Source organism: Tyto alba, unplaced genomic scaffold (assembly GCF_018691265.1).
Source record: "Tyto alba isolate M040663 unplaced genomic scaffold, T.alba_DEE_v4.0 Super-Scaffold_7, whole genome shotgun sequence".
Lineage (NCBI taxonomy): Eukaryota > Metazoa > Chordata > Aves > Strigiformes > Tytonidae > Tyto > Tyto alba.
In genome coordinates this window covers 2,062,517-2,089,662 of record NW_024881328.1, presented here as the reverse complement: position 1 = coordinate 2,089,662, position 27,146 = coordinate 2,062,517, and the positions used below count along the sequence as shown (strand labels likewise).

Here is a 27,146-nt window from a genome sequence, read left to right as displayed (position 1 = left end):
AAGGGACCTGCCACAGCCCCTTCACACCCCCCCGGGGGCCGGAGCTGCCCGTGCAGTGAATTCCTGCTCTCCACCACCCGAGGACTCTGCGAAATAATTCGTGAGCGAGAACCCGCGGGGACAAACCCCGGCTCCCTCCTGCTGCTCCGGGTGCCAGCCCCGCGCCTGAGGGGCACGGAGGAGTTTGCAATAAATAATACCCCAACACCCCCCCCCCCCCCCCCAGTACAGATCTTTGAGTCTTAAAGAGAACAACGTCATCCTTCAGGCAAAAATTCAGGTTTAATTTTTTAGAAGGGTTTAACAAACTAAATACAGTGAGGGGGGGGCAGACACCCAGGACCAGGCAGTGGCGGGCGGGGGGGGGGGTTGGAACTAAACCCGCACAGAGGGGAGAGGGAGCTCTGCAGGAGCAAATCAAGTACAGTCAGACTGAGCCATTAACACATAAAAAGGCCCGATCTTGCTCAAATTCCTTCCAGTTTCGAGGCAGAACTCCAGAGGTTGAGCTTGGAGCTTCGCTGTGCTGGCCAGGCCGGTGAGCGGGGCTGGGCCACGCCACGGGGCCCCTGAGATGAAGCTGCAAAAGAGGAAAACAAACAAACAAACCAACCAACCAAACCCGCAAAAAAGCCTGAACTCATTTCCCTTAAAAACTAAATTGTGCCTTGCCTGGACTGGTTTGAAAGCAGACTCCTTTTAAGATGTATTCCTTGTGCAAGAGCTAATTAAAAGACATACCAAAAAAACCTGTTAGAATAATGTACGGGTGTTTTTTTTTTTTTTATTTTTAATGGAAAACTAAAGGCCAACCTTTCAAAAGTAATCTTTAGAAACACTTTTTCCTCATGCAGGTTATGCAAGGCAGTAACAAAATAGTGCCCACGCGCTCTAAGGTGTTTGGCAAAGTCTAAAGCAGCTCAGCACCCGCCGCCTCCCCCCGCCCCAGCTCCACCTCCGGGTCAGTCCCCCCTGAGCCGGGAGTTAACGGTTCACTTGAGCTTCTCGGAAACCTTTGTCGGGCCGTGGCCACTCGGGCATCGCCGCCTGCGTTTCCATCTTAAACTAGAAATCAGTGGAAGCGCCGAGCCCCCTCAAAAACTCTGGGCTGCCTGGTGAGCGGTGGGGGCAGCCCCGGCCCGTCCGTCCGTCCGTCCGTCCCCGCTGCCATCAGCACCCGCCCAGATTTTGTCACTAACCCCTGGGCACAAAAAGTCCTGTTTGACCAAACTCGGGTGTTTTTTCCTCCCCCCTCTGCCCCGCAGCCTCTGCCGAGCGAGCCGCAGCTGCGCCCCATCCAGCAGTTCCCTAAGTCGCGTTTTTCACCAGCATTTTCTCTTTTAAATGACTGATTTCAATCTCTACTGTTCTTGAGAATTGCCACCCTAGCAAGAAAGGAGGCTGCGGGAATCGGGCCTCTGGGGGGTGGTTGGGGCTGGCGGAGGCAAGAAAACGCCGCGCCGAGGAAGCGGAGCTCTGCCTGGCGGCCTCCGATCCTTTTCGTGAGCAGCAATTTATCAGGGCTGGACAGAATATTTTAAAACTAGAAATAAACACTAGTAACACACCAGAAGACAAGGTTTAATAATTGATAAAAATATACAAAAATATTCCCATCAGAGGTTTGCGAGTGCGTCCCACAGCAGCGGCGGCCGCTCAGCGCGCGGGGCTGGCGAAACCTTCCCTCCACCCGCAAACCAGGGGCCAAAGCCGCCGCCTCCCCCCGCGGGGGACGGGCTGGAGGCGGCCGCTGAGACGGGGTGGTACATTCCCTCAGCAGGTTCTTAAGGCAACACATCGAAATTCAGTTACAATTTGATTTTGTCATCTTTTCTTAGCGCGGAAGGCAAACCGCTGGGGTAACGGGCGGGGGGGGGGGGGCGAGGGGAAGGCGAGCGGCGGCCGGGACACAGCTCGCCTCGCCCAGGCCTTGGAAAATTTACCTTCAATTTACCTCCAGCCAGGAACTCGAGTCTTTGTACAAAAGCTCAGCGCGGGTTTGGCCAGCGAGGCAGTTCACAACAGAGCAGGTCCCAATATCTGATATTGTTTTAGCAGTACAGATCAAGAAATGGATTCGTGACTCCCCTTTCCCTTGCCTTCCCGCCCCCCCCCCTTCCCCACTTTCCAAAATAAAAACAAATCCGTAAAAGAAATTAAACCGCAAGAAACTATATTAAGAATCTCTTTCTAAAAATTAAATTTTACCTGCCTACCCTGGGCGGGAAGAGCAGCGTTCTTGCCTTTCTAGGAAGGGCGGCGCTGCAGCGACGCTTTGCTAGAAAGGTGCCAACACTTCCCCCGGCCTGCGACGCCGCTCCAGCACCCAGCCCCCAGCCTGCCCAGGACGGCCCCTGGGGCCCTTGCACTCAGAATTTCATTTGCTTTTCTAGATTCGATGTAATAAAAGTAATCTGAATGGACTGATGTGGGGAAAATGAACACGCCCACTGTCAGCGCAACAGTGGAACTTGGGATATCAGAACCCACGTCCTGAATTAGACATTGGTTTCTTTTATTATGCCACAATGTAAACATATTTGGTATAAATAATGTTCTCATTGATCTTCATCCAGTTGTTCCAAAAGTGTCCTCCTCTGTTTTTCCAACTCCCCTTCGCTCAGTTCGCTGCCAGACGTGTCCCAGTTCCCCTGCAGAGAGAAGGAGGGTGAGCAGGAGCCCCCCGAGCGCGGGGAGGGGGAGAGGGGGCAACAGCCCGGGGGGATAAGGTGCCCCAGGCCGTGGAATTGGGTTTTTCAAAAGGCACCTGGAGGGCCAAAGCAGCTTCTTTTCAGATGGCTACCAAAGGCGGGCGGCTGCCCTCCCACCTCCTCAGGGAAGGTGGAGCTCGTGATATCCAGGATGCCACCACCTCCCAAAAGTTCAAGACTGGGTCAGATGGGGCTGGGGGAAAGGGGCCCTGCCCGGGGCGGGGGGTGCCACTGGGGGGGCTTTCAGCTCCCTCCCCCACCCAAACCACTCTGTGAAATTCCTATGAAATATAATTCCCCTCCCTGAGGAGACCCCAAAAGGTGCTGAGCCGAAAGAAGTTGGTATTTTTCATTCAAACAGGTCTCTGCGTCCTCGAAAAGGGGGGCTCCGAGCCCCCTCCAGAGCCAGTGGCACCGACAAGCAGCAGGGCTGCAACGGCTCCCCCCGGGCCCTGCCCAGCTGGAAAAGGGCACAAACTGCAGCACTTCCTCCCACTAAGTTTTGCTTCCAGCGCCAGCCCAGCACCGCGACTGCTAAAAATCCTAGAGCACAGGTGCCGCAGAGACTCAAACGTTTAACCAGCTGCGCTGCTCGTCCCCTGAGATCAGTCTGGCCACTTGGATGGAAAAAAGAATGGCAGCTTAGTGACAAATATTGCTCTGGCACAGTACGGCCCAAGCTTCGGGGCTGTCTCTAACGGGCCTCAGTCAGCTTTACGGCCACTAGCAGCAACGAAGAGCATCTCATCCAACAGTGATTGCACACGTCGGTAACAAAACACCGAATGAGGGTGTAGGACCCGTATGATTAAGGTCTGGCTTGAACATTTGGTCCTTTCTATATGTATAAATGGAATTGGAACGTAAATGAAGCTTTAGCACCTTACTCCAGTAGGCCTGTAAAGCTTGCACGCCACGCTGCAGCGTCCCGCTGACACCTAAAGCCCAAAGCATCAGATAAAGAGGAAACGAGCATGCTTACAGAATCTTTTCCAGGTCGTTTTTTAGTAGGAGATTTATGTTTTGATTCAGATCTTTGTCTAGCTCTATCCTTTTCGCTCTCTCTCTCTCTTTCTTTTTTGTCTTTTTCTCGTTCAATATCCGACTCCGGTGAATCCTGCGCAAATAAAGGGGAAAAATATTAATTTGTAGAATAACCAGCACCTCGGAAAAGTGTGACTTCATTTCAACATAGACCATATTAGCAAAACCGCTTCAAGTGGTTACTAATGAAGCACATCCTCTTAGCAAAAATGAGCAATGCAAAAACATTGCTGAAGTGATTTGAAAAGAAGAGAGGTTTGGTCAATAGAGGAGAACTTTCAGCATTTTCAGCGTGTGCGAAGACGGGGCGTGCTGGGTGCCGTGCAGTAAATTGAAGGGTTGTGCAGCCAGCAGGACTTCAGAGACCCAAGCCTCTTTCTTTACCCAGGACAAACAAATATTCTTTGGTCTTAAACTGATGTAGAGCGAAAGCTCTCCCCCCCCTCTGCTCTTTAGGTCCCTTTTGATGCTGCAGTACGTTCCATACTGGAGCTTCTAACACAGCCCCAGCACTCGGGCGGGCGAAAGGAGTGAGGCTCGGTGGAAGGCAAAAGGAGGAGGTGGCTGGGCTGCTTCCCAGCCTCCTGTGGTGAAAGGCAACGCCCAGATTTGCCACCACAAACAGCAAATACCAGGCTGCCAGGACAGCCCTCCACGCCTGCCTGCTCCACTGTGGTTCAACCCCTGAGTGTAGCAGCCTTAAATGGCTTAACATTAAGAAATATACATCTATATATTGTTTAACATTAAGATAGATCTAGATATAACATGAATATATAACAGGAGGTTATTCTGTTGCCAATACCCTCCTGCTCCAGCCTGACCTCACACAGTCCCTATCACAAAGAGATACCTAAAAGGCCTTTACTGAAACCAGAAGGTGTCAAGCTGCCCATTAGCCAACTCAAAAAAAAAAAAAAAAAAAAAAAAAAAAAAGTTAACTGCACTCACAGACTTGTGTCTCCTCTTCTTGCTCTTTTTCTTGTGTTTTTTTGACTTCTTGTAACTTCTCTCTGCATAGGAAGGAACAAAAACACATCAACAAAACTATACAGACCCAGCCATAAAACAGCAACACTAATTTAAAACCAAACCAGAAAAAAACCTCATACCAGATTCTGCACTGGAAGAACGCTCAGAAACGGATCGAGATTCCGAACGCTGCCTCTTCTTCTTGGAGTGGCTGTCATCATCCTCGGACTCCGAGCCCTTGGGGTACAAAACCAACGTGATTTGCAAGGCGACAGCGCTACGAACAGGCACAGAAGGAGGACTTTTGTGACCCTGTGAAACACCCTTACCGAACGGGAACGAGACCGCTTCCTGTGATGTTTTTTAGACTTTTTAGAATGCTTCTTGTTCTTCGAATGATGGTGCTGGCACTCGTGCTAGAGTACAAGAGGAGGCAAATGTTATCATCGGTCTACAGGACGCAGCAAGAAACCGTAACGATGTTTCTCCTCAGCCACAAAGACACCTAGGGCTGGCAGTGGTTATAAACAAAGAAATAATCACACGTTTGTTGTGTCAAAACCCGTGAGCAGCTGCCAGCAGTGCCTTGTTAAAGCTGCACTGAGAAACGTTTCGAAGCAAGGAGTATACAGCCTTAGGGGTGGATGCACACAGCTTCTACCACCCGGACCCCTGCTTCAACGCTTCCAGTTAAAGCCCTGCTCAAGATGGCCTAAAACACACTGCACACCTTGCTTTACCGTATTTCCAGTTCTGAAATGAAGCCATTCAAAAATATCTCTTACGAACCCCTGAAAACGAAGCAAAAACCCCAAAGAGCACGCGCTACAAAATCAAATCTCACACTACCTAGGGAGAAAAACCAGCACCTTATTCAACAAGAATGACTTGTCAAAACTTCTACAGCTTAACTCTTACTGTGGCCCATCCAAAACTTAAGAATGAAGCTAAACTACATTAACCCTCTTTCATATGAGCCAAAAATTGGCTAAAGTAAAAAAAAAAAAAAAAAAATGTACAACAGCAGAGCTTAGTATGTTCTTGAAGTTCCCGATTTGTAGTGAATAAAATACCGCAGAAGTTCTCTCTCCAATTTCATCACATTTTGTAGGAAATCACAGCAATAAACAATTTTTCTAAAATAAACCAGGAAATGCTGATGTTAACTTCTGACAATTCTTGTAGGGAAGCAGCGACTATATACCGAATAATATCAAACAACTGCAACGTGTTTCTTCAGTTCCTTACTTTGAAGGTGAGGTTTTAATAGCCATTACTTTTAGGTAACACACAATGTCCACTGTAACAGAAATGAGTAAAATTCTGTTAAATCCTTCTCCCTTCCCACACAAGTTAAGAGCCAATCGCTTAAGCTAGACTGCACATCCTCTCATCAGGAAGAAATAAAGTAATAATCACCTCTAGTACATGCATGAAATCTTTAAATATTCTTTTTCTTTCAGACTCCAGGGTGATGTCTTCAAAGGCTGGTTCCTTCACAAATCTATCTCTGATCTGGAGGAAAAATAGCAATGAGAGAGGACTGGGAAGTACAGCCACCCAGATATTAAACTAAGAACAAAAAAGACAAGAGGCGGTTTCACCGATTGCAAAAGCCACTGCACTGCTCCAAGGCTCAACTTTTTTTTTTTTATACCAGCTTCACAATCAAAAAAGAGTCTTCAGTAAAACGGTAACAGATGGAGGCATGCAGAACCAGACTGGTTCTTTCCTGCATATGCCATTTAAGCCACGCAAGCTTGTTAAAGCACGCATTTTTATTCATAGTATACTTCGAGATGAAAGGTTTTTAAAGGTTATCTTAACCAGAAGAGTCATGGGCTTTTAACTCAGCAGAGCGCTTTATCGCCATTTGAATTAAGGTTGGGGGCTTTGTCTGATTAGGTTTTTGTGTGGGTGGTGGTGCGTGCTGTTTGCTTCTTTGGGTTCAGGGTTTTTTTGGTTTTGCTTCAAATTGTATTAAAAAAAATATATATATATATGTATCAAATCAATAGAATGAAGTTACATCAAATTTCAAATTTTACTCAAAAAACGACAGGACAATTTTGCTGGGTCTAAGCTGTATTGACAGAAACACTAAGAGTTTCGAGAAGCTAAGTTTACTTATAAAAGCACTAGCATGCAGCAGGCTGTTGAACGGATTTGGGGAGACTTTCATAATTAAGTGACAACACATACATCTTCCCAGACAGCGTCCAGTTCGATTGGAGGAGTCGCTTGCTTCAACATGCTCTTGAAGGCAGACTCTTTCCGCTTCATTTTACGAGCTTCTTCTTTTTCCCTCTCTCTTTCACGGGCTTCTGCCTTTTCTAGCAGCTGTAGCAAACAAAAGCCTCGAGATCATTTGAACGAGATCAAAATGGAAGACCAGTAATTCAGTTTAAAGCGATTTTTGGAAATCCCAACAACAGTTCAACTTTGGATCTACTAATCACTTGGGCTTGCAAGAAAATGAACCAATTAATTATTTTTAAACTTAAATTATTTTTAAAGCATGTAACTGCTGTTTCACAAAAAAATCTAAACCAGAGTTAATACATCATGCAAGCCAGAACTACAGAAACACACACACAAATCTCTCATGAGAAAAGTTACATATAAATGAGACAACACTTAATTCCTACCACAGAATTTCTCCAGTTGGAATGTTTAGGGTTTCAATCAAGATACACCTCTGCAGTCTTTATTTTGGGAACTGATATCAGGGTAAGAAACTCTAGAGCACATCTCTCAAATATTATGAAAGTAGTCATAGCAACAGAGTGAAAATAAGTGCCAATCCTTGTTTTTAACACGAGATTTCATATGATAATTTCTCAACATTCGTATGTATTAATACTTACACTGTTGAAAGCCAGCTTGATATTTCCTGCATCTAATGTAGTAGCTCTTTTAGTGGAGCTGATGACCGTAACAAAATCTTCAAAAGAAGTGTTCACTTCGACGACAAATCCTTTATCCTATAAGAGAATTGCTTCTTTGGCATCAGGTGGGTCAGGAGCGCTCACTTCAGTGCCAATGCACATGACATTAATGCAATGCGAAATGCCAGCTCCCAGTAGCAAAGAGTTCAGTGGAACAATATCTTTGGCATTAAAAGAAACCACATAATGGAGCAATTTCCCCCCTCTTACCTTTAAGATATCTTTTATTATCTTCTTTTCATCATGGTAACGTGCTTTCAAGTCTTCAACATAGAACTTGAAAAGATCAAGGGCTGTTGATCCTGATGAAAAAACTAGATAAGTCAAAAGCTAGCTCTAATAAAAGAGCTGCATTTTTTTAGACACTTAGAAAATATACAAATAACCCTGCTCTACTCTGCCCCAAATCCCAGACCTTTAACCTTACTTTCTACAGGGTTGGAAGAGACAGTGTTCTTACCAGGTTGACCAAGCATATTAGTGAATCTGATGTCGGAGCTTATGGTTGGGTACAACTCCATCCAAGAGGACATTGAATGTAATTGCCCATGCTCGTGCAGTTCATCTAAAAATAGCTATAAAACACAAGTGAAATGGAGATTTGTAGTCACTCATCATACTTTCACTCGGCTAACAGCCGGAATGGATGCTCTCGGTAATTCCAGTTTTGTTAACATGCGATTGGAAAGTCATTTTTTACACCGTCATTTCTTCCCGCCTTCCTCCACCATCTACAAAGTTCCAGTCGCATTTCCTTTCCATTCAAATCCATTTCCTCTTACTTTCCCCTACTCTTGCAGCTTTCTGGCAAACAGATGTATTACACAGCAAACCAAATGCTACAGCGCTGGGAACTGATGCATTCTACAAGCCCACTGGTCTACCCTAAGAAATTAAAAAAAACCTGCATAGAACACCTAATCACATGACACGTCTAGGACAGAAAAAGGAAGCCCACCAACCTGAAAAGATTCTCTGTTTTTACGCTGCCGCCTTCTTTCTCTAAGCAAGCTTTTCTGTTTTTCTTCTTCCTCCTCTTTTTCCAGTGCCCTGATATGTTCCTCAAAGCAGATCAGCGCATCCTCCTTATCCATGTCTAGCAACAGGTAATAGAGTGATAAGAGTAAAAATTAGGTATTTCTTCCCACTAACTGTAGAAAGTTTCTTAGCATGAGGTAACGGTTGCCGATTGTTACTGTCAGCGGAAGCTTCGTTAAATGCTGAAATATATGAAGGGCTGCACAGCAGCAAAACCCAACCTCCCCCAGCCTGGATAAATTACCAGTTGGCACTACAGAGCACAGAAGTCTTTTTGGGAGGAGTGTGGATGAGGACTTGTGCATCTCCCCACGTTACCACAGGTATCTTAAACACCCAGGACAGAGGTAAGAACACAGAGCATCTTTGTCAAACGCTGCAGCTGCTGTGTAAATGCATATGCTGCTCTTAAAACAGAGGATCAGCTCGTTTATAAGAAAAACGTGCTCAAAATGGAAAAACTGCCTGCTTACTCTAGAAGAAAAAACCCAATTACTACTCCTAGGAAAACAAACATAGCAGGACCTCGCTCAGTCTGGCAGAAGGTAGTGTAAGTATTTGCAACACAGATTACATTGTCAAACAAGTCTTCAGATATCAGAGGCTAAAAACTACTAAGGCAATTCAATCCCCACAGAAAGGGTATCCTTTGCTTTATCACTAAGATTAATCAGGAAGGGTTTTTGAAGCTGACATCGTTTCCTAGGAACTGAACAAGGCAGGGTCCTTCATACAGGTGCTGCCACCGCGGCTCTGGATGGGGCAAGAGCAGGCCAGAGCCAGCCAGGAGTGCCCTCTGCTGAACACAAACCCTCCCCTCTTCCCAAACAAATGCACAGACTTTTTACATACTCTGAAGTTCTTCATCTTCTGCAAATGTAGGGTTGTCCATCAGATACTGCTGAGCCTCCGACCAAGTAGTACAGTAAGTGACATTAGCCATGTTATCTAGTATGTTCTTCAAAGCCTCCCAGTTCCTCTTTCGTAACTGTTTGGCTTGTTCCTGAGGAGAAAATACATTTTTTAAGACCTTTCAAAGAAACTGCTACTGGATCTGCCATACAGGGTCAAATCAGGGGTTCATCTTGTCCACCAGCAGACTGCAATGAACCAGGCAAGCTAACAAGAGTGATCACCTCCTCTTGTGTCTGCCCAGCTTCAGACAGGTACCTCTTCAGGAAAATTTTGTCTCAAAAATGCTACCCTGCAGCAGACAGTTCCACAACTTCAGTTGCATTCTGTCCAGGAACAGAATTTCCAAGAATTTGTTTAGGTAAGATTCACCACCTTCTGCTGGCCGACTATTGAATACCCCTTATGTACTCTGCAATGATGCATAAATTTATGTACTGTATAATGAGAAATAAATTAACCTCTACAAAACCAGCCGTGGGTTTTGAAGAGTTCCACCAATCCTTTTTTCTTTGTCCCCTCTACAAGCAGTATGTGGTTCACAGTAACGCAGCAACACTTTCATTTGGTTCTCCACGCCTTTCCTGCAGATCCCTGCCCGTCTGTTCGAGTTTTGACTGTCCCTGATTTACAGGTAACAGGTGAAAAAAGAGGTTTGAAAGAAAGTTACCTTCTCTTTCTTAGACAGAAAGAACAAGACATCTTCATAAATTTCAAGACGATCACGCTCAGATATTGCATTCCAGACTTCCATCTCCCCAAACATTTGTTCAGCTTTTCTGTACAAACAAAGAAAAAGCATACAATCATTTATTGGTGAACACCGACTTAAAATTGTCCCACTGGCTTACCATAACATTAAATGAACACTTTATAAGTAGCAACGCTTTTGTATGACATCTCCCTAATTTTCCCTCTTGGGCAACTTTTTCTGCAACACCTTTCTATCTCTTATAAACAAACGGTTAAAAAATAAAGCTGATGCCACTATACACTCCTCTCCACAGAGGTGCAAGTTCACCTGCAGTGCATTACACAGTATTTTTAGCTGAGGGCTAGCACACGTTCAGGTCACTGTTCTATCAAACACTGTATGAAATCAGAGCTATAAATTTTCAACAAGCTTGTCAGATGTACCTCCCCTTGGGCGTGAACTGCCATGAATAAGCTACCAGACCTATTTTGTTCTTAATGGGAGATGTGATAGGAAACTCCTCTCAGCATTATCTTGTATTTCTGCTTATCGGAAGCCCAACCCATTAACATCACCACTGAGCTGGTTCTTTTGCCTGCGTCTAAGAAAATGAAAATATTTGTGTTTCTATAAAAATTTTAGCTACAGGCTGAGCGCACACAAAGGTTAGCATTCACCAAGAGCAAGCCAGTGAGATGTGACTATTAACTTGGCGAGCTAGTGAAGGCTGGAACTGCACTTAAGATGGGTCTTACTTGTATCTTGTTGTGGATGTCATCTTTTCATGGTTTTCAAGAAAACGCTGGAAGGACTCTTTAGCTTCTTTGTATTTTGATCTTGCTTCTTCTTTCTCTTCTTTTTCTGTCTGAACTTTGTAAGCATTAAAGGCTTGCTTTTTTTCACTTAATTTTGCCAAAGCACTTCACATCCAAGAAAAAGAAAACAACATCAATTATACAAAAGAGAATTACATTAGAAAAACAAAACCAAAGAGCCAAAAGATAACAGATTTGAATAATCCAGATTTTTGAGACAAAATTAAATGTAATCTAAACAGCCAGCCATCACTCACTCACTCTCTCAGGATTATGGAAATTTAAAAAAAAAAAAACAAAAAAAACAAAAAAACAAAAAGAACAACCCAAGCACTTACTAAAAGCAGTAAATAATAAACACAAACCACTATCATGCTTTTGGGTTGCATTTACACATTTCACATTACAATACTATTTTTATCATGGATATCACAACCACTTTTCTGCCAATGTTTATAGCAGCCACCCATTAAAAAAAGTAACCTAGGAAGTCTTCAGCTCTGTCACTGTAAACGCGTGCTTTAATTCCCAAGAAAATCATTTGAAGAGTACAAAATACAACCAACAACTGCCACACATTTTCCAAATGAAAAATTAAGCCTAGGACTGGCATTTCTTCATGTAGCAAAGGAACAAAGATCCCTGACAATGGTACACATTCACAAATGCACAAATATCTATAAAAACAATGAGGAAAGAATCAAGCAGTACCTGTATCTGGGATCATTAATGATCATTTTCATAGCTTGCTCCCAAGAAGCATTGGATGGTACTCGCTGTGAAGACATTAAATCAGTAACTAATTAGATATGGAACCAACATCCAACAACGACAGATTCCTTTAAAAATAGCCCTTTGGAAAAAAAGCACTACACTTTTGAGGTTGAGACAACGTTCTTTGACACAAATTTTTAAAAAATTTTATTAAGAGTCAACATGGAAAACAAAACAAGCTCCTTTTGGGATTACTGCCGTTTCCACAATAAATTATTCTGGAAGTTTGTCTACTATACAACTATGTTGACTCACTAGACAAAACCCGAACAGATCTCATATACTCTGAGGGAAAACCAAAGCCAGTCTCATTCTACTCCCACTTCATCTCCATCTTTAAAACAATTTAAAAAATCAAGGGCTCAGATGATCAAGTAACACTTTTATTAGAAATGTACCTCACTGACAGATAAAAATACAGACAACCATAATTTCCACAACACTTAAATACAGTTTTAGACTTACTAATTCACAGGGGAAAAAAAAAAATGTGTTTTTAAACCACAGTAGTTTATGGAAACACTGCATACTAAATCTAACAGGTTGTCCTTTTTCCACATGGACCTTTACATTGTCTGTCTCCGAAGCATCTACTGAATCTGACCCCCAAATCACTCCCCATCCCAGTTTGAATTTTGGACAAAGACCAGACTACACATTTGCGTTAGCGTGGGGATCGTGGAAAAGGAAGAAAACTAGAAAAAACTGAGAGCCCTGATGAAAACTCAACACCTCTCCACTCACCCAAAGAGCTGAAAAAAAGTTTAAGCTTTGTATTGTTTTCGTTGTACTGTTCTTTTCCCCAATTTCATTTTTACTACTGAAGTCCTCTTCTACAACAGTGAGAAATTCTTCACAAAAAAAAAAAAAAAAAAAAAATCCAGCAATTTCTGGCAAATGCAGTTTTTGTAGTTCAATGAAGTATTAAGATAGTTGACTGAAATACCTTTTCCTTTAACAGTTCTTTAAATGCTTGCTTTGCTTCTTCCTTTGTATTCCATGTATAGGTTTTTTTAACTGGTTGGGCATCATCGTCCTCCTTCTTTGCAGCACCACTATATACAGAAATCAATAATTTTATTATTTAAGCCTCGTTCTCCCTAAGTTAGTCACTGAAGAGTCATAAACCACCATAATCAGATAGAATGAGGTTTTTTAAGTAGCAACTCCAGGAAAAACAATGCTACACTTGATAAACACCACAATTTGCACAAGACTCTTCCTTACAGACACCATACACAGCTGATCAAAAAAAAGCAAGCTTTCAGAAAAGTATTATCACTTATGCAGTTGGCTACCTGCTCTCGTTATCTAGAAATTATTCATAAAAATTTAATGCTAAAATTTAGCAGGAATGTTTAGATATGTATTATATAAAGATACAAATATACTGCTAAAATTTAGCAGGAATGTTTAGATATGTATTATATAAAAATACAAGGGGGAGTGCTTAAAACTATGCCTTTTGCCCTTCATTATCTCCTGCTGGCTATAATCCCCCACAGCGTGTTTCCTTTTGGTTTGAATGATAACAATCATGAGTTATAATTCTCTACATAATCAATTCTCCATTTTTAAAAAACAAAGGATCTCCTTTCTGGTGGAACAAACAAAGATCTATCTAGTATTGCATTTTCTCCAGGTGACAGCCAACTGCACGGATCTGCGGGACAGGAAACATACAGGGTAAAGCACACAACGCTACCCCAGGAAACTGGTACAGCTACGGAAAAATTATGAAATGTTGATGCTTCTCTGTAGGGTTTAAGAGCTTCGGGAGAGGGGTGGCAAGGGGAGGGTGTTAGTTTTCCATAAACAGATTTAAAACTTCTTCCCCTCTTTCTTACTTATTATTCTTCGCTGCTGCCCTTGATTCAAGCTCACGTTTCACTGAAGAAACAGCTACCTGTCAAAGAAGCCTGGCCACCTACAATTGAAGATAAGCCGGATCGCAGCTGAAACCCAGAGCCGCAGCAGAGCCACGCGCCCTTTGCGATTTCACTCACTCTGCTGAGGCCTCCTGCTTGGAAGAGTCGTCGGCTGCGCTGGCTGCACTCTCCCCGCTCTGTTCCTGCACAGCGGGCGCAGAAGCTGCTTGTCCCTGGTCCTCGGCCGCGGCCGTGCCGGCGCTCTCGTTTTCTGCCACAGAGGCTGCAGCAGTTTCTGCTTCGGGGGCGGCCGCGGCGGAAGCGGCGGCGGCGGTAGTTACGGCCGCGGCCGTGTCGGTGGCGGCGGCGGCGGCGCTCGTTGCTTCTGCTGCAGCAGCCGGAGCGGCCGCCGCCGGAGCCGAGTCTTCGGGCTTTGTGCTGTCACGGGTGACAAAAAAACAGCAAAGGTCACATACAAGCACGGGACAACTTAGTGGGCCTGGGAAACCCGTCGTTTAAATAAGTTCGTAAAGTAGGAAATGGGAGGGTTGGGCCTGGTTACGGGTATTTCTCAGAAGAACACAAAGCAAGCTTGGCTCAGGGAAAGGAAATGCTTTACTGAAACCCTGCATCTGTGCAGACCAATCACTGCGGTTAAAGAAACTTAAAATACAGTATTTGAGTTTTTATACATTAAGCCACTGTTCGGAATGAAAAGCTGCAAGGAGAATGTTTTAAGATTCAAGGACTAGACCCCATTTTTAAGAAATAGGGAGCTTAATACAAAAAAAAAAAAAAAAAACCATTAGCATACCATTAAAAACATACCTGTTTTCTTCAGCTTTAATCATTGCTAGAGGAGAAAGGGAACAAACAATCAAAATATAGCCTCAAAAATAGTTTAGGTACGCATGGTAAGAAGTTATTGTTAACATGATTTAATAAAAGCATAGTTTTAAATGTTTTTGTTACTACCAATAATTCTAATATTCATGCCCCTTAAAGACTGAAATCGATTCAGACTAAAATAAAATTTAAAAATCCCATTAAAGAAAGATTAGGGTAGATAAAGAATGACTTCTTGGTTTAAAATAATTATTCCAACTGTAAAAGACTAGTTTTAAAGAACAGGAAGCCAGGCTTACTGAAACAGATCTTTCCTCCGATTTTATTCTAACAGTCACTGATGCTTATTCTTTGTTGTCCTTTTTTCATCACTCATTTCTTAACCCAGCTGATTTTGTAGATTTTTCATCAAGATTTTATTTCCCTTACAATACTAAGCGCAACCATGGATACTGAGCAAAACCAGGATCGCAGCATCATATGACATTTGTATAAAAAGTGATACTGCCTTTGTAATACCGAAGGGCAATAAAAAAATAGCAGTATTTTTGCTGCGTCTCAAATTAATTTCTGTCAAAAATCAAAACCAAACAGATACCCAAAGCAAAGCCTTACACACAATTTTGGCTTTCAGCAGACAGTCAGTACTACTGCTTTGAGTATAAAATACATTATTGTTCCCGAAATTCTTCCAAGACACCAAACCAAAATGTAATTCTTACTCAATTATAAGCTATGCTGTATTACAGAAGTCCAGCACCCTTTTACCCTGGTTTCCCAAGCGAATGAGGAACAGTACAGCCGCCCCTCTGCCTCTCATCTTCCCCCCATCAACCCGAACCCCTTCACAAACCCTGCTAAGTTTCCGACAGGTTTCCAAAGGATGAGTGGCTAAGTCAGAGCCGAACCCTGCAACAGCCCCGAGCGCTACCTGCTGCTGACACAGAGAGCAGGCAGCCAGCCCCGAGCAAGCCACAGCACGGTCCCTCCTAACCCAGCTCCCCACCGGGGACACGAGGGGGAGCTCACGCGGCCGCCGCAGAAACCGGGGAGAACGAAGGGTCTAACAGAAAAAGGGGCTGTGATGAGGTGGTGAGGACACGGGAGACAAGACGGCTCCCCAGAAATCTCACACGGCGTTAACTCTGCTACACACAGCTTATTTCAGTAAGTTTCATTTCTAACAAAACTGGTAAGCTTTAACATCAAATTTTTGCCGAAAATCATGCTTGCAACTCGCTGCCACCCTCCCTACTCGTCGTTGTTAACATTACCTTCGAGATCCTCCAGCTCTTTGGGTTTTGCCCAGCGTGATTCTTTTGTTTGGGAATTATAGTAATAGGGCTTTCCAGAATCAGATTTATACTCCTTCCAAGGACATTTAGACAACAATTGCTAATGCACAGAAAAGAAAAACATAAAATCAAGCTTACAGCGGTGTTTTAGAATGAAAAGAATAGCTAGAAGTGAGCCACAAACACTATGCCTATAAATAACTTACAGATCAATGAGTACAAGGCATATACTTTCCAAGGAAAATTCTCCCTAGCGATGAACAAACACAATACTTATCTAAATAGTGAAGAACGCCATCTTCCTAATAAGTAAAATTTATCTAAAAATTAAGGAAAATTACCAAGAGGTTCGTCCTCAAGAGCTTTGCAGCCTCAGGCTCTACCAACATAAGGAGCCCAATATAAACAGTTTTGCAACACTTCTTATTTGAAGAGTTTGCTCCCATTGGAAAAAAAAAAAAAAAATACTCTGATGGCACAGCTATTCTTCTGCATGACAGTTACACTGGTGAATTCTTGTGTTCACACATGCTCACACAGTGCAGTAATCTTCATCTGAACTTTAGTTTACCTCAGCAGGAGTTTTGAGATCATCTGGCTTCTCCCATGTAGACTGCTTTGTTTCAGTATTATAGTAATATGTTCTTCCGTCAGGTGATTTGTGTTCGGTCCATGTAGATTTCTAGAAAAAATAAAATACACCATTAATGATGAACAATAATTATTGACCGAGATGCTATCAAAAGCCACTAAAACAGTTAAATACAAGTGGAAAGCAGATAAACCTGTTTAGAGTGCTCTTCGTTAACAGAGCTGTTGGTTGTGGCGGTTTGCTGGGCTGCGCAAACTACGGGATGTGTTGTCTGAGGGCGAAATAAAACAGAGCTCTGAAAAGACATTCTGGTTAATATTTGTTTTTCATGTGAATGCATGTATTAAATATACTAGAGTAATTCAGCAGCAGAGGAAAGACAGCAAGCCAAAGTCTAAACACATTTAAGTCAGTATTGTTTTCAAGACACTACTTCTTTGTGACAAGAGCTATTAAGAGTCTCTCACCCCCCCTCCCATTCAGCAACCCAAGGCAGCCAATTACCATTAGAAAAGAAAGCAAAAGTGAATGTGATCAGACCCTAACAACTTTAAGTGAAAGTCCCAGAAGCACACCCTGTTTTCAGAACTAAGAAAAATTCGTTTCAAGAAGATTCTGGCTTCAGAAGTTTAGTGTGAACTCCGAAGTAGCTTCCTACTGCTTTTCATCGACAGTTCAGAGAGTTTCTATGAAATTAGGACTGGCGGAGTACAGCTTTAGCCATTTACTGTGTTTCAGTTACTGCACATGGCCGAGGAGAAACAACTTCCCTACAGGTCTAATTGCCTCGTTCAATTATGCAGAATCCCAGAAATAAAAGGACAACTGATATTCAATAATTAAGCTAAGCACAAGGTCCCCGAATTTCAAAGCAACAGCCAAAAACTTACAACGAGGCGTCCTCGAGGCCACATGACTATTTTTACAGATTCCATCTCTTAGTTATCTAGCCAAACTATTTCCTTCATCATCTTACAAACTAAAAGGTAAATGTTTGGGATATCTTATAGAGAAATAATTTAGTATTTATAAAATTTTAAAGAGCAATTTGATAGTGACTGAAAGTTATTCACGGTGCCATGAAGGACAAATGTGACATTCGAGATTACTTCCAGATGACCTGCCTACCTCAATACAACGTTACACTGATTCACGATTCAAAAAATGTAATAATTACATAGAGCACCAGTTCTGTTCCATCAGTGATTTCCCATCTGATGGAAAGGTGGAAGACTACTGCGAATCACCTAATGAAGCCAGTTTGGCCTGCACGCCACCATCCTGTTCACAAGCTCAACCTACGTTAAATCACCTTCCACGCAACCTACCCAATATTTATTCCTATTAAGTTACTGAATTATGTTATGTTCCCACAAACTTGGAAGGAGACACTAGCAAAAGCAAATTTCAAACAACGTCAAGACATCGGAGGTGAGGGGAAGAGAGTTAAGCTAAATAACCAACAAGCAGCAAAACTGATGAAGTGGTGATAACCATTCTTCTGGGGTTAGTTAGCACTTTGTATTTTTCAAAAACCACAGTGATGTTTTCACAATTATTATGGGTAACTATATAGGCTATTCTCTGTTTATTGCTAAAGTGTTTGGTAACAAAACTCTCAGTAAGCTGACAGTGCTAATAAAGGTTCCAATAAATCACATGGGACCGAACAATGCCAGAACCTTGATCTGGCTTCTCCTGCTAAGTGCAGGAGTTAAGGAATGGCAAGGAAGATTTAATCATTGCCTACAGAATTCTGCTATACACATTAGAACTGCCAAGGCAACATATTCATTAATCTGTTACATGCAAAAAGTTACCCAGATATAAGTGAAAAAAATCTGTTCATAAACTAGTCACTGATATGGAACTAAAAAAAAAAACAAAAAAAAAAACCAAACAACCAACAAAAAACACAGAAAGAGGAACAAACTTCAATCCTCTTCAGTGCAAATAAAACCCCAAATCTACCCTGAGTAACTATCTAGGCCCAACACTTGCAAAGATTTAAATCTGAAAAGTCAGCCTGAATGTAACGTAGGTATCTAGGGTACAACTCGCTTGCTGCTCAGCTAGGGCAAAAAGGCCCAAAAACATCACAAGAAATATCTCATATTGCTGTCCTACATACTAGAAGAACTAGAAACAAATAGACTTCAGTGCTCTGAAATTAGTGGAAATATAACAGAAAATACACCTATTTTAACTACTAACATTAGTTACAGACTGACAGGCAAATAAGCAAAGAAGCTTTATATGAGAAGGAAAGTAAGATACAAGGTTTTTCTTTTAAGCATGTAAAGCCATGTATGCACAACACCACACTGCCATTACAATCTTCTAGAATTTTGGTTTCTACATACCTGAGTTCCAGGAGGTGTTACACCTAAAAATTAAAATTAAAAAAAAAAAAAAAAGTAATTTAAAATGGTTTGGTTGCTTTATTTTTCTATATAAGAACTGTAATTAATCAATGTCTGAAAGAAAAAAAAAATCTGGGAATCAATGAAGATGTCAGTTACTAAAATGCTAAAGCACCTTTTACAGAAATGTATTACAGTATGTAATTTTTTTTAATACTTCATCTAATTTGGTGAAATATTTTGAAACTGTAGCAAATTGTTTATACTTACCTACTTGCGCATCCATACTGTTCACCCCCGGCTGTAGAAACAATCAACAGACACTTAAGTACCGAGTGCAACTGTAATTAAATCATCAATACATACAGTACATATCCAAACAAATGCTTTCAGCAACAAAATGCTCTACTGCCTTAAATATGGATTCCTAGCTTCCCATCGCCTATTTCATTATTACTGCTCCCTCCTTAAATAAGCCATTAGGAATATCAAGCTACTTTCCAGAAAAGCAATATATTCAATAAACTAGAGCAGGGGGTCTCTTGCCATCATTCCAGTGCCAATCTTTATCTCCCCCAAATGAGTAGGTTGGAGGAAAAAGATATTCTGAATTTATGGTGAAGTAGCTTAGTAGGCTTCTGTTATAGTTCTGTGGCACAAGCCTTTGAATGAGTTAAGTGTTGCATTCATAAAACTACTTGCAAGTAACTAAAGCTCTACAGACAGCCTTTTAAAAATTCTTTCAAACTAAAGACAAAGATTAATAGAATTCAAATAGAGTTTTCCCAATTTCTTTCTTCTTCTGTAGGCAAAAATACAGCTTGCAGGTTTATCTTTCAGCTCTCTTCTACAATCTTTAGTAACAAAAATCTCCTCGAGTAAAAAAGCAAGATTTGCTAGAAATCACACTGGATCAACTACATTTGTTATTATTCAGTAAGACGAAACCAGCTGAATCAAACCAAATCGATCAATCAAAACAAAACGCAGGCCTTTAAAGTGCATTTTTTATATTAAAGAATTTCAGCTGCCCTGTGTGCGCGCATGTGTCTACGAGTGTAAGTACTGCACTTAAGCAGGGCCATAGTTACATCTGTGTCTCCAGTAAGTTGACCTTCTAACACATTTACTTGTGCATATGCTCACTTTTCCAAACTCCATTCTAATTTGCTGTGTATTTTAAGAGAACTCATCTGACTGAAATAATAATTTTTAGGAATTACCACCAGATAGAGAACCTGCACAGGAGGGGCTTGAGAGACCACCACACTTGGGTGAAACACCGAGACCAGAGCGCAATGACATCAGTACAAACCATCCACTGGCCCTCAGCAAGCTTCAGAATACATTTTACACTTGGGGAAGGTATCGTCCATCAGAGAGCCAAAATTGCAACAAGTCAGTAATCTCATGACTTTTACCAAGCAAAACATCAGGGCTGCAAAGGCGGTCACAGTTTTTTACCCATCTACAAATGATTTTAAATTGTAAAGCAGTAAAATCATTCTTTTATTTCTAAAACACTTTCCAGGATGTGGTACATGCGATAGCAGAGGTACAGGAATGCTGCCAGGACAGACAAACGCCTTCTCACACACGTGTGCAACGAGGTCCTGCTATCGCTGCCAAGAGGGTGAAGGGCAAAATGAAAAGCTGGAGCCCTCTGCCGTGCTTCTTTGCCTCCTAAATATCACATATCCATAGACTTGATTCTGTCAAAATTTATTTCTAATCCAGTATTAGAAAACCAAATGATCAGCCTTCTTCCCAAAATACGTATAAATATACAGTAAAATTCAAAATTAGACTGATTTTAGCGCTGATCCCTCCCTTCCCCTTTCAAATCTCTTTTGGCCATAGCATTTTTAAGATTATTTTTTTCTGAAGGTCTGAAATTCTTTCAAAATTTTCCACGAGCATCACTTGTCAGAAGTTCATAACAACTTCGGTGTGGGAAGTGGAGGAAAATCACTAACATCCTTCCTGCTTTGCTTGGTAGCTTCTAAAATATTGAGTGCATTAAAAAGTGCTACATGAGCACAAGAACTCATGGTTCCCAAGAATTTGCCTAATGAGTTACTGACTTTTTACTTAAAAGACACTAAGACTGTAACATCCACCTCATTAAACAGTGACCAGTGGTGAGAAACAAACTTGTAGCTAACAGGAAAAATCTCTAGTGTCTGATAAAACCCAAGAAGTTTTTCTCCACTGTTAAGATAAGTAACATTCCGTCTCTGGTCCGAGCTCTCAGCCATGTAGCACACGTCAAGGTGACATTATATCCTTTTCCTAACAGTCCCTTCTCTACTTATTTTGCAGAATCTCTGTATCTTTGATCTTTCTCTGCTTACTCCAGAGGGCACATGGACTGCTTAACACAGTACGTTTGGCTACACGTAGCATATTTAGTAGATGAATTAAAGATCTCTCTCAGCAAGAGCTTAATGAAAAAAAAATACCAAAACCAAACAACAAACAAGCGGAGTATTAACCAATTTATTTTTTAATATTATCAATGAAAGCGATAGAAAAATTCAGTCCTACAAGGATAAGACTTGGGGACATGGTAGCTGCATGGTTAAGAAAATAAAAAAGAATTTCTAAGTTCAAGTGGATAGGACTGGTTTTAAGTGGATCTCCTACAGTTACTTTAAATCTCTGAAAAGATTATGTTAATAGGAAAGAAATCTAGCCTTATTCACTTCAGAGAGAGACTCTTAGACTCACCCCTCTTCATTTCCACCCAAATAACTTCTTCATACTTTTCAGCAAACTTTACTCAAGATCTCAAATGTGCTGAATTTCAGAATTTTTTATGAAACATCAGATATATAGTGGTCAGACAATTAGCCCTCTTTTCAAACAGCCAGAGTTCACACCGGTTCCTGCCAGGCTATGAGCAGGTAAGGGACAAGGGAAGAGGCCAGGGGTATGGGAAGCATTATGGTAAGCAGAATCCAGAAAGAAAAAAAGAAGGCAAAAGCAGATGCAGCTATGGAGAAGAGTTTAAATACTGATAAAAATCCACAAGACACCAAGTACCACTAGCTCTACCTCTCGCAGAAATCTCAGTTTTTACAATTCAAGAGCTAGACAAAATGTCATTGCAATTAGCAATACCTTTTTCATGATCCAATTCAAGAAAACCAAAGGCAAACCCATACTGGAGTAACAACTGCAACTGGCACAAAGATCTTGTAAAAACCAGGAAAGTTAAACTCACCGGAACTGTAGGCTGCATAGCAGCTTGAGACATGTGAGACATCATCATTCCAGGCATTACTGACTGCATCATTCCAGGCATCTATAATTAAATAGATATATTTTAAACAGCAAATATGAGGATTTTTTTTTATTTATTTAAAAGCGATTATCTGGTACTACTTTTTAAAGCAAAATCACCCTTTTAAGCACTTAGCAACAAAAAGTAAAATAGTTTTGTAGAATTCTGATTCTCTTCATTACATTCCTACAAAATCGACATTACGAATAACATATCTACAGTATTCCAAAGTCCGACAGGAAATATTAATAAAAGACGACCATTTAAATTACAAAAGAACAACAGCAAATGATAGACATGTGATCTGTTAATAAGCTATTACTGAAATCCTAAGCAAGAAAGTTAAAGCAAGAAAAATAAAGGTTGGGAAAGATTTCTGCAAAATTCCAAGGCCACACAGAAAGAACTAAACAACGGAAAAGCAAATTCAGAGTCTACAGTTAGCTCTGCTCACATTTTTTGACAATTTTCAACCTGTCTCCTTTTCTTCTTACCTCTGCAAATAGGAAGAAACACTTTACAGGGACACTAGAAGAATGAATTTCTGCAAACAACTTCAAGGTGAAGAAAGCTATTACATTTAAACATCAAAGCTCTAAAACAATTCCAAACTCTTTTTTTAAAGGTCTGGAAAAAAAAAAAAACAACAACCTGAATATAGACATACAGTATTAAACCATGTACAGTGTGAACTTGGTAGTGGGGACATACCACACTACAGAAAGGCAACGTTTGAGTCTAGACTTGCACCCGAGTTTGTCGGGTGGTCCGATGAGATCAAAAAACCTCACAGAACTGCTGCTCAAATAAGCTAGCTTCTGCTCAAATATTTATGCTTATAGTCTCAAAGGGATAGTTATGCAGAAGTTACTCATCACTAACATAATGCACGGAAAAGATGTTAAAAATGGTACTTAAAGTGTTTAATACCTCACCTGTTTCCCGTTATTTTTGCTGATCCTGGTTTTTAAGAACTAAAAAGCCATTAAAAAGTGGCAAAATCAACACAGTATCTAATTTAGGTCATTATGAACATGAACTCTTGGTCACTCATCCCAAACAAGTCTCAAGAAGTCAACCCCCTTCAACCTTTCAGTTATGCCCCTTTACCTTTATCGTCCTTGGCAGGCTGGCCAAGTGACCCCATCCCCCTGTTATCTTCAGGGAGCACCAGGTTACCCCTCTCCTCATCTTGCATCTCGTGCGGAGAGAGGGATATGTGGTAGGGCTACTGCTCCACCCTCAAATCCACAAGGTTTTCTTGGGAGGGTGAGGGAGGAAGGAAAGACTGGAAGGCGGCCCCTCCTATTTCTCGCCATCCTGTAGAAGCAGGAGAAGAAAGCACTCTTGCCCCACCGCTACTTGCAACTAAGGGGCCTCTGAGCGTGTGGAACTTCTTAAAAGCCCTGGCTCAGGTCCTGAAGAAACCCTGTGCACCGCTCGGTTTCTGCATAATGCTAACCCAAAGTCAGCAAAGGAAAAAAAATGGGGACGGAGAGCGAGTTCTTTTCCAAAAGACCTTCCTCAGAATGACGCTAACAGGAGGCTGCTGCTGTTATCTATGCAAAGTACCTGTCCTACAGGGGCTCACCCCAGAAAGGAGAAAAACAAGCTACAGAACATGCCGTCCTGCAAAGCCTCGCAAACAAACCTCCGATACCTGCTGGAAGAAAGAGCTTATCATTTAAGGAAACAAGCCAACACGGGCTGACGCTTCCAGCACAATAGTTCTGGTGTGAGAATATCACCATCCTGTCCCGTCCTCGAGGCTGTAGGGTAACCGAGCCTCTGGTCTCCCCTCTGACACGCCATTATTATCTTCAGCTTTTTGCTCGACATCTACCAAAAGTCCCAAGTTCTCTATATTGCTCACTAAAATACTAAAGAATGAAATATTCAGTATATGAGAGTGAGAACAGTGGAACAGAAGCTACAAGAGATCTGTTAAGTAAAAATAAAATGGAATTGCTATTTAACTTTCTAATGAACTAAAGCTCACACTGTTAGCTACCATGCTAATGGTCAAATTCTTCTCATCTTTTAAAATTGCATTATTTTTACACCAGAAGCCCTTAAGAGGCTACAAAATAACGCTGGAGAGATTCCTACCAAGCCTTTATACACCAGATTAAAAATAAGAAGAAAGAGAGACGCTCTATCCAAGATACTGCAAAAGAAGACACCGAGTTGCCAGTGTGACCTTACGGGCTCTTCTCACATGGTCAATCTTTCTTGCCACCCTCTGTGTGCTCTGCTCTATCCTTCTGGTCTAGCTGATGACACTCAGTTTCTACTCACACAAACCCCCACCACAAGTATTAACACTAGAGCACTTACTACACCCAGAAAGAGAACTGCTTCTTTTAGAAGCTCAGAACCTAATGAGGAAGCACACAGGAAAGGATTTTCATCATTTAAAATAAAAGCTTTAAATCTGCAAAAAGCACGGATATGCTTCTGGCTACTCTACCTGTCAACCCAGGTCCACACCTGTCAATCTGAACAGCCAAACTTATTTTTCAATCACACAACACTAGCAACAACAAAATATACACAGAACCATAAACCACTCCCTAGGATTCAAGATGGAATTCTGCAAAAATTTGAATCGTAATTATTTCTTCCCTTGCATCTCCCTGTAATTTTCATCTGTGTAGATGCAAGAGTTAAAGTAGCAATTAAAGAAACACAAAGTTCTCTACCATTACCACCTCTGAGAAGAACCACTACTTAATGTTTCTGGTGTGTCTTAGTAAGACAACCTTACTTCTTCACAATATAAAGAAAACTACCAAAATGCTTGCATAAAAAACAAATTATGGGTTCATACCTATGGCTACTTAAAGTTACACGAGGTGCATCAATTACCTGTTACAAATGAGAAGAGTTTCAGCATGGATAGGAGCTGTGCTATAAAATACCTCGAATTATTAACCTTACCATTTGCAAGCTGTATGAGACTTACCTACCTCAGGGGTTACCTGACATCATTATGGGAAGAAAGAAAAAAAAAAAAAAAAACATCTTGTAAAACTGCCTTACCTGCCCCATTGGTGGTCCTCCCATGGGCGGCATCATCTGAGGCATCATACCGTGGGGAACGGGCGGCATATTTGGTGGTCTCTGACCCATAGGGTGCATTCCCATGGGAGGATAATGCGGCATGCCTGGGTGTCCCATCTGAAGGACAGCAACAAAGGAGATAAATCAGCGTGAAGCCGACAACTGAGAACTTCCCCCCCCAAAAGCAATAATAACAAAGACACGCTCAACGCGGAACTGAAAATAACTTGGGCAATTTTAGATTCATACTGCAAACGAGATCATTTACTCTTCCAGGTCTTCTAGAGCCAGAGTTAATCATAATTAACAAATCCATTTAGATCCAACATCCAGATTAAAAAAAACACACCACTTCCATAATCTCTCCTCTTACAGTTTGTCACAGAAAAACATACTAAATTTAGGAAATATTTCTCCATGCTCTTCCATATAATTACGATTAATACAATTAACCCTGTGGCACAACTATCAGAGAACTAAAGTATCTTTTACTCCTGACTTCCAAGTCTGAAATAGCTCCTACAACGACTACCACCCTTGTCTCCGTACTTGCCTAAAAACCTGAACCCTACTGCTGTTCTAATACTTGGTACAGACACGCTGCTAGTACAAAAATGGAGAGACATTTTTTTCCTACTTTTTAATTGCCAAAACATATTAAGAGCTTTCTATTCTAGTCAGAAGCACAAGCTCTAAGAGCACTTTGAGATAAACCCTGGAAAGCATTTTACTTTGAAGAGCGTATAACTCAAATATACAGGTAGAGAAAAACACTAGAAAAGTGCACTAGTTTATCAATATGAAAGCTATTCCTAAGGAAAATATCACTTTAAAAGGGTCCTTATCAGAAGAAAAAAAAAAAGGGCAACACTTCACTTCTTTGTTATGTGTTTAAAACTAATTTTTCTACAACTTTTTGCACCAGAAGACACTGCGTAGCTGGGAGTGGGTGGTTCGCAGAAAAACACAAACAACTAGAAAGGTTTGAAACTTCTGAGCGTAACACTTGACACCCACACCCCCATCCTTAAGTCTCCCAGGGGATGCAGCGCCAGTTCGCCTGTCCCAACAACCCCAGGTGGCAGAAGCCTCAGAGGACGAGGGTAACGGCGTCGTCTTTTCCTTTCGGAGAGCACCGCCGAGCCGGTGCCGGTTGCCACCTCCCAGCCGCGGGTCTCTGTGCCGCCTGAACCTCCCCCCCCCCCCCCCAACCTCACACCCCTCGGCGGGGCTGGAAAGCGGCCCCAACCCCGGGGCTTTCCGCCGCCGCCGTCCCCTTACTCACCATGAGGGACCCGCGGTCGACGCCGCCGGGCCGCATCGAGGGGCTGAGGAGGCTGCCCCCGCCGCACCTGCCAAGAAGCCGCCCTCTGAGTGGCTGCCGCGACGAGGGGCCAAAGGGCATCAGCGGCTCGGGCTCCCCGCGGGGCGGGAGCAACGGGGCCAGCAGGCTGACTGGCTTCCCGGCCGGCCAATCCGGGCGGCCCGCCAGCCGGGTGCTCTTCGGCGATTGGTCGGCGGCGGAAGCGACGGGGCGGACGGCGTCCCCCGGCGTCAGCTGCATGAGGGGAGGGGGCTTCGGCAAGGAGAACGGGAGCGGCTGCGGGGAGGCGGTGGCCGCCGCCGCCGCCGAGTCCCCACCTGACATCCTGACCGCTGGCCCGGCCCCGACGAGTTCTTCTCCGCCGCGGCGGCGCCCGGAAAAAGGACCGGGCGGATGGAGAGAGGCCCCGCGCCGGGGGCGGGGAAAAAGGCGGGGAAGCCCGCAGAAGAAAAGGCTGCTTCCCGGTAGCCCGGCGGAGGCGCTTTCCCGGCGAGAGGGGACCGGCAGCGGCGGGGGGGAGGGAGCGCGGGCCCGGCGGGGCCGCGGAGCTCGCACCGGGGGAAGCGGCGGCGGGGGCCGAGCGCAGGGGACGCTGGGAAAG

The 27,146-nt window shown here is 42.7% G+C and overlaps 1 protein-coding gene across 3 annotated transcripts; it reads right to left on the bottom strand.

The window, feature by feature from the left end:
• Nucleotides 1–1,560: 1,560 nt before the first annotated feature.
• On the bottom strand, nt 1,561–27,133 carry PRPF40A (pre-mRNA processing factor 40 homolog A). Of its 3 annotated transcripts, none has more exons than XM_032987070.2 (26): nt 26,507–27,133; nt 25,201–25,338; nt 22,099–22,179; nt 19,143–19,173; nt 18,873–18,895; nt 16,703–16,780; nt 16,489–16,599; nt 15,897–16,017; nt 14,605–14,629; nt 13,915–14,214; nt 12,855–12,963; nt 11,846–11,910; nt 11,075–11,239; nt 10,296–10,404; nt 9,566–9,716; nt 8,638–8,771; nt 8,136–8,250; nt 7,886–7,977; nt 7,595–7,711; nt 6,930–7,067; nt 6,147–6,242; nt 5,057–5,143; nt 4,868–4,964; nt 4,707–4,768; nt 3,694–3,828; nt 1,561–2,651 (listed from the first exon to the last, which is right to left on the bottom strand). In XM_032987070.2, the coding sequence occupies exons 1-26, from the start codon at nt 26,867–26,869 to the stop codon at nt 2,559–2,561; spliced, it is 3,036 nt and encodes a 1,011-aa protein (XP_032842961.2). In that variant the 5' UTR covers nt 26,870–27,133; the 3' UTR covers nt 1,561–2,558. The 3 variants fall into 3 exon arrangements, with proteins under 3 accessions (XP_032842961.2, XP_032842960.2, XP_042639991.1); XM_032987069.2 differs by having other exon boundaries at nt 7,886–7,989; nt 16,703–16,804; nt 26,507–26,976; XM_042784057.1 differs by having other exon boundaries at nt 16,703–16,804; nt 26,507–26,976.
• Nucleotides 27,134–27,146: the final 13 nt, after the last annotated feature.

Coding starts and splice junctions, on each gene's coding strand:
- PRPF40A (XM_032987069.2), bottom strand. CDS start 26,869: ATGTCAGGTGGGGACTCGGCGGCGGCGGCGGCCACCGCCTCCCCGCAG. Junction 25,339..26,506: donor TCGACCGCGGGTCCCTCATG/GTGAGTAAGGGG, acceptor GCTGTCCTTCAG/ATGGGACACCCAGGCATGCC. Junction 16,600..16,702: donor ACGAAGAGCACTCTAAACAG/GTTTATCTGCTT, acceptor TATTTTTTCTAG/AAATCTACATGGACCGAACA.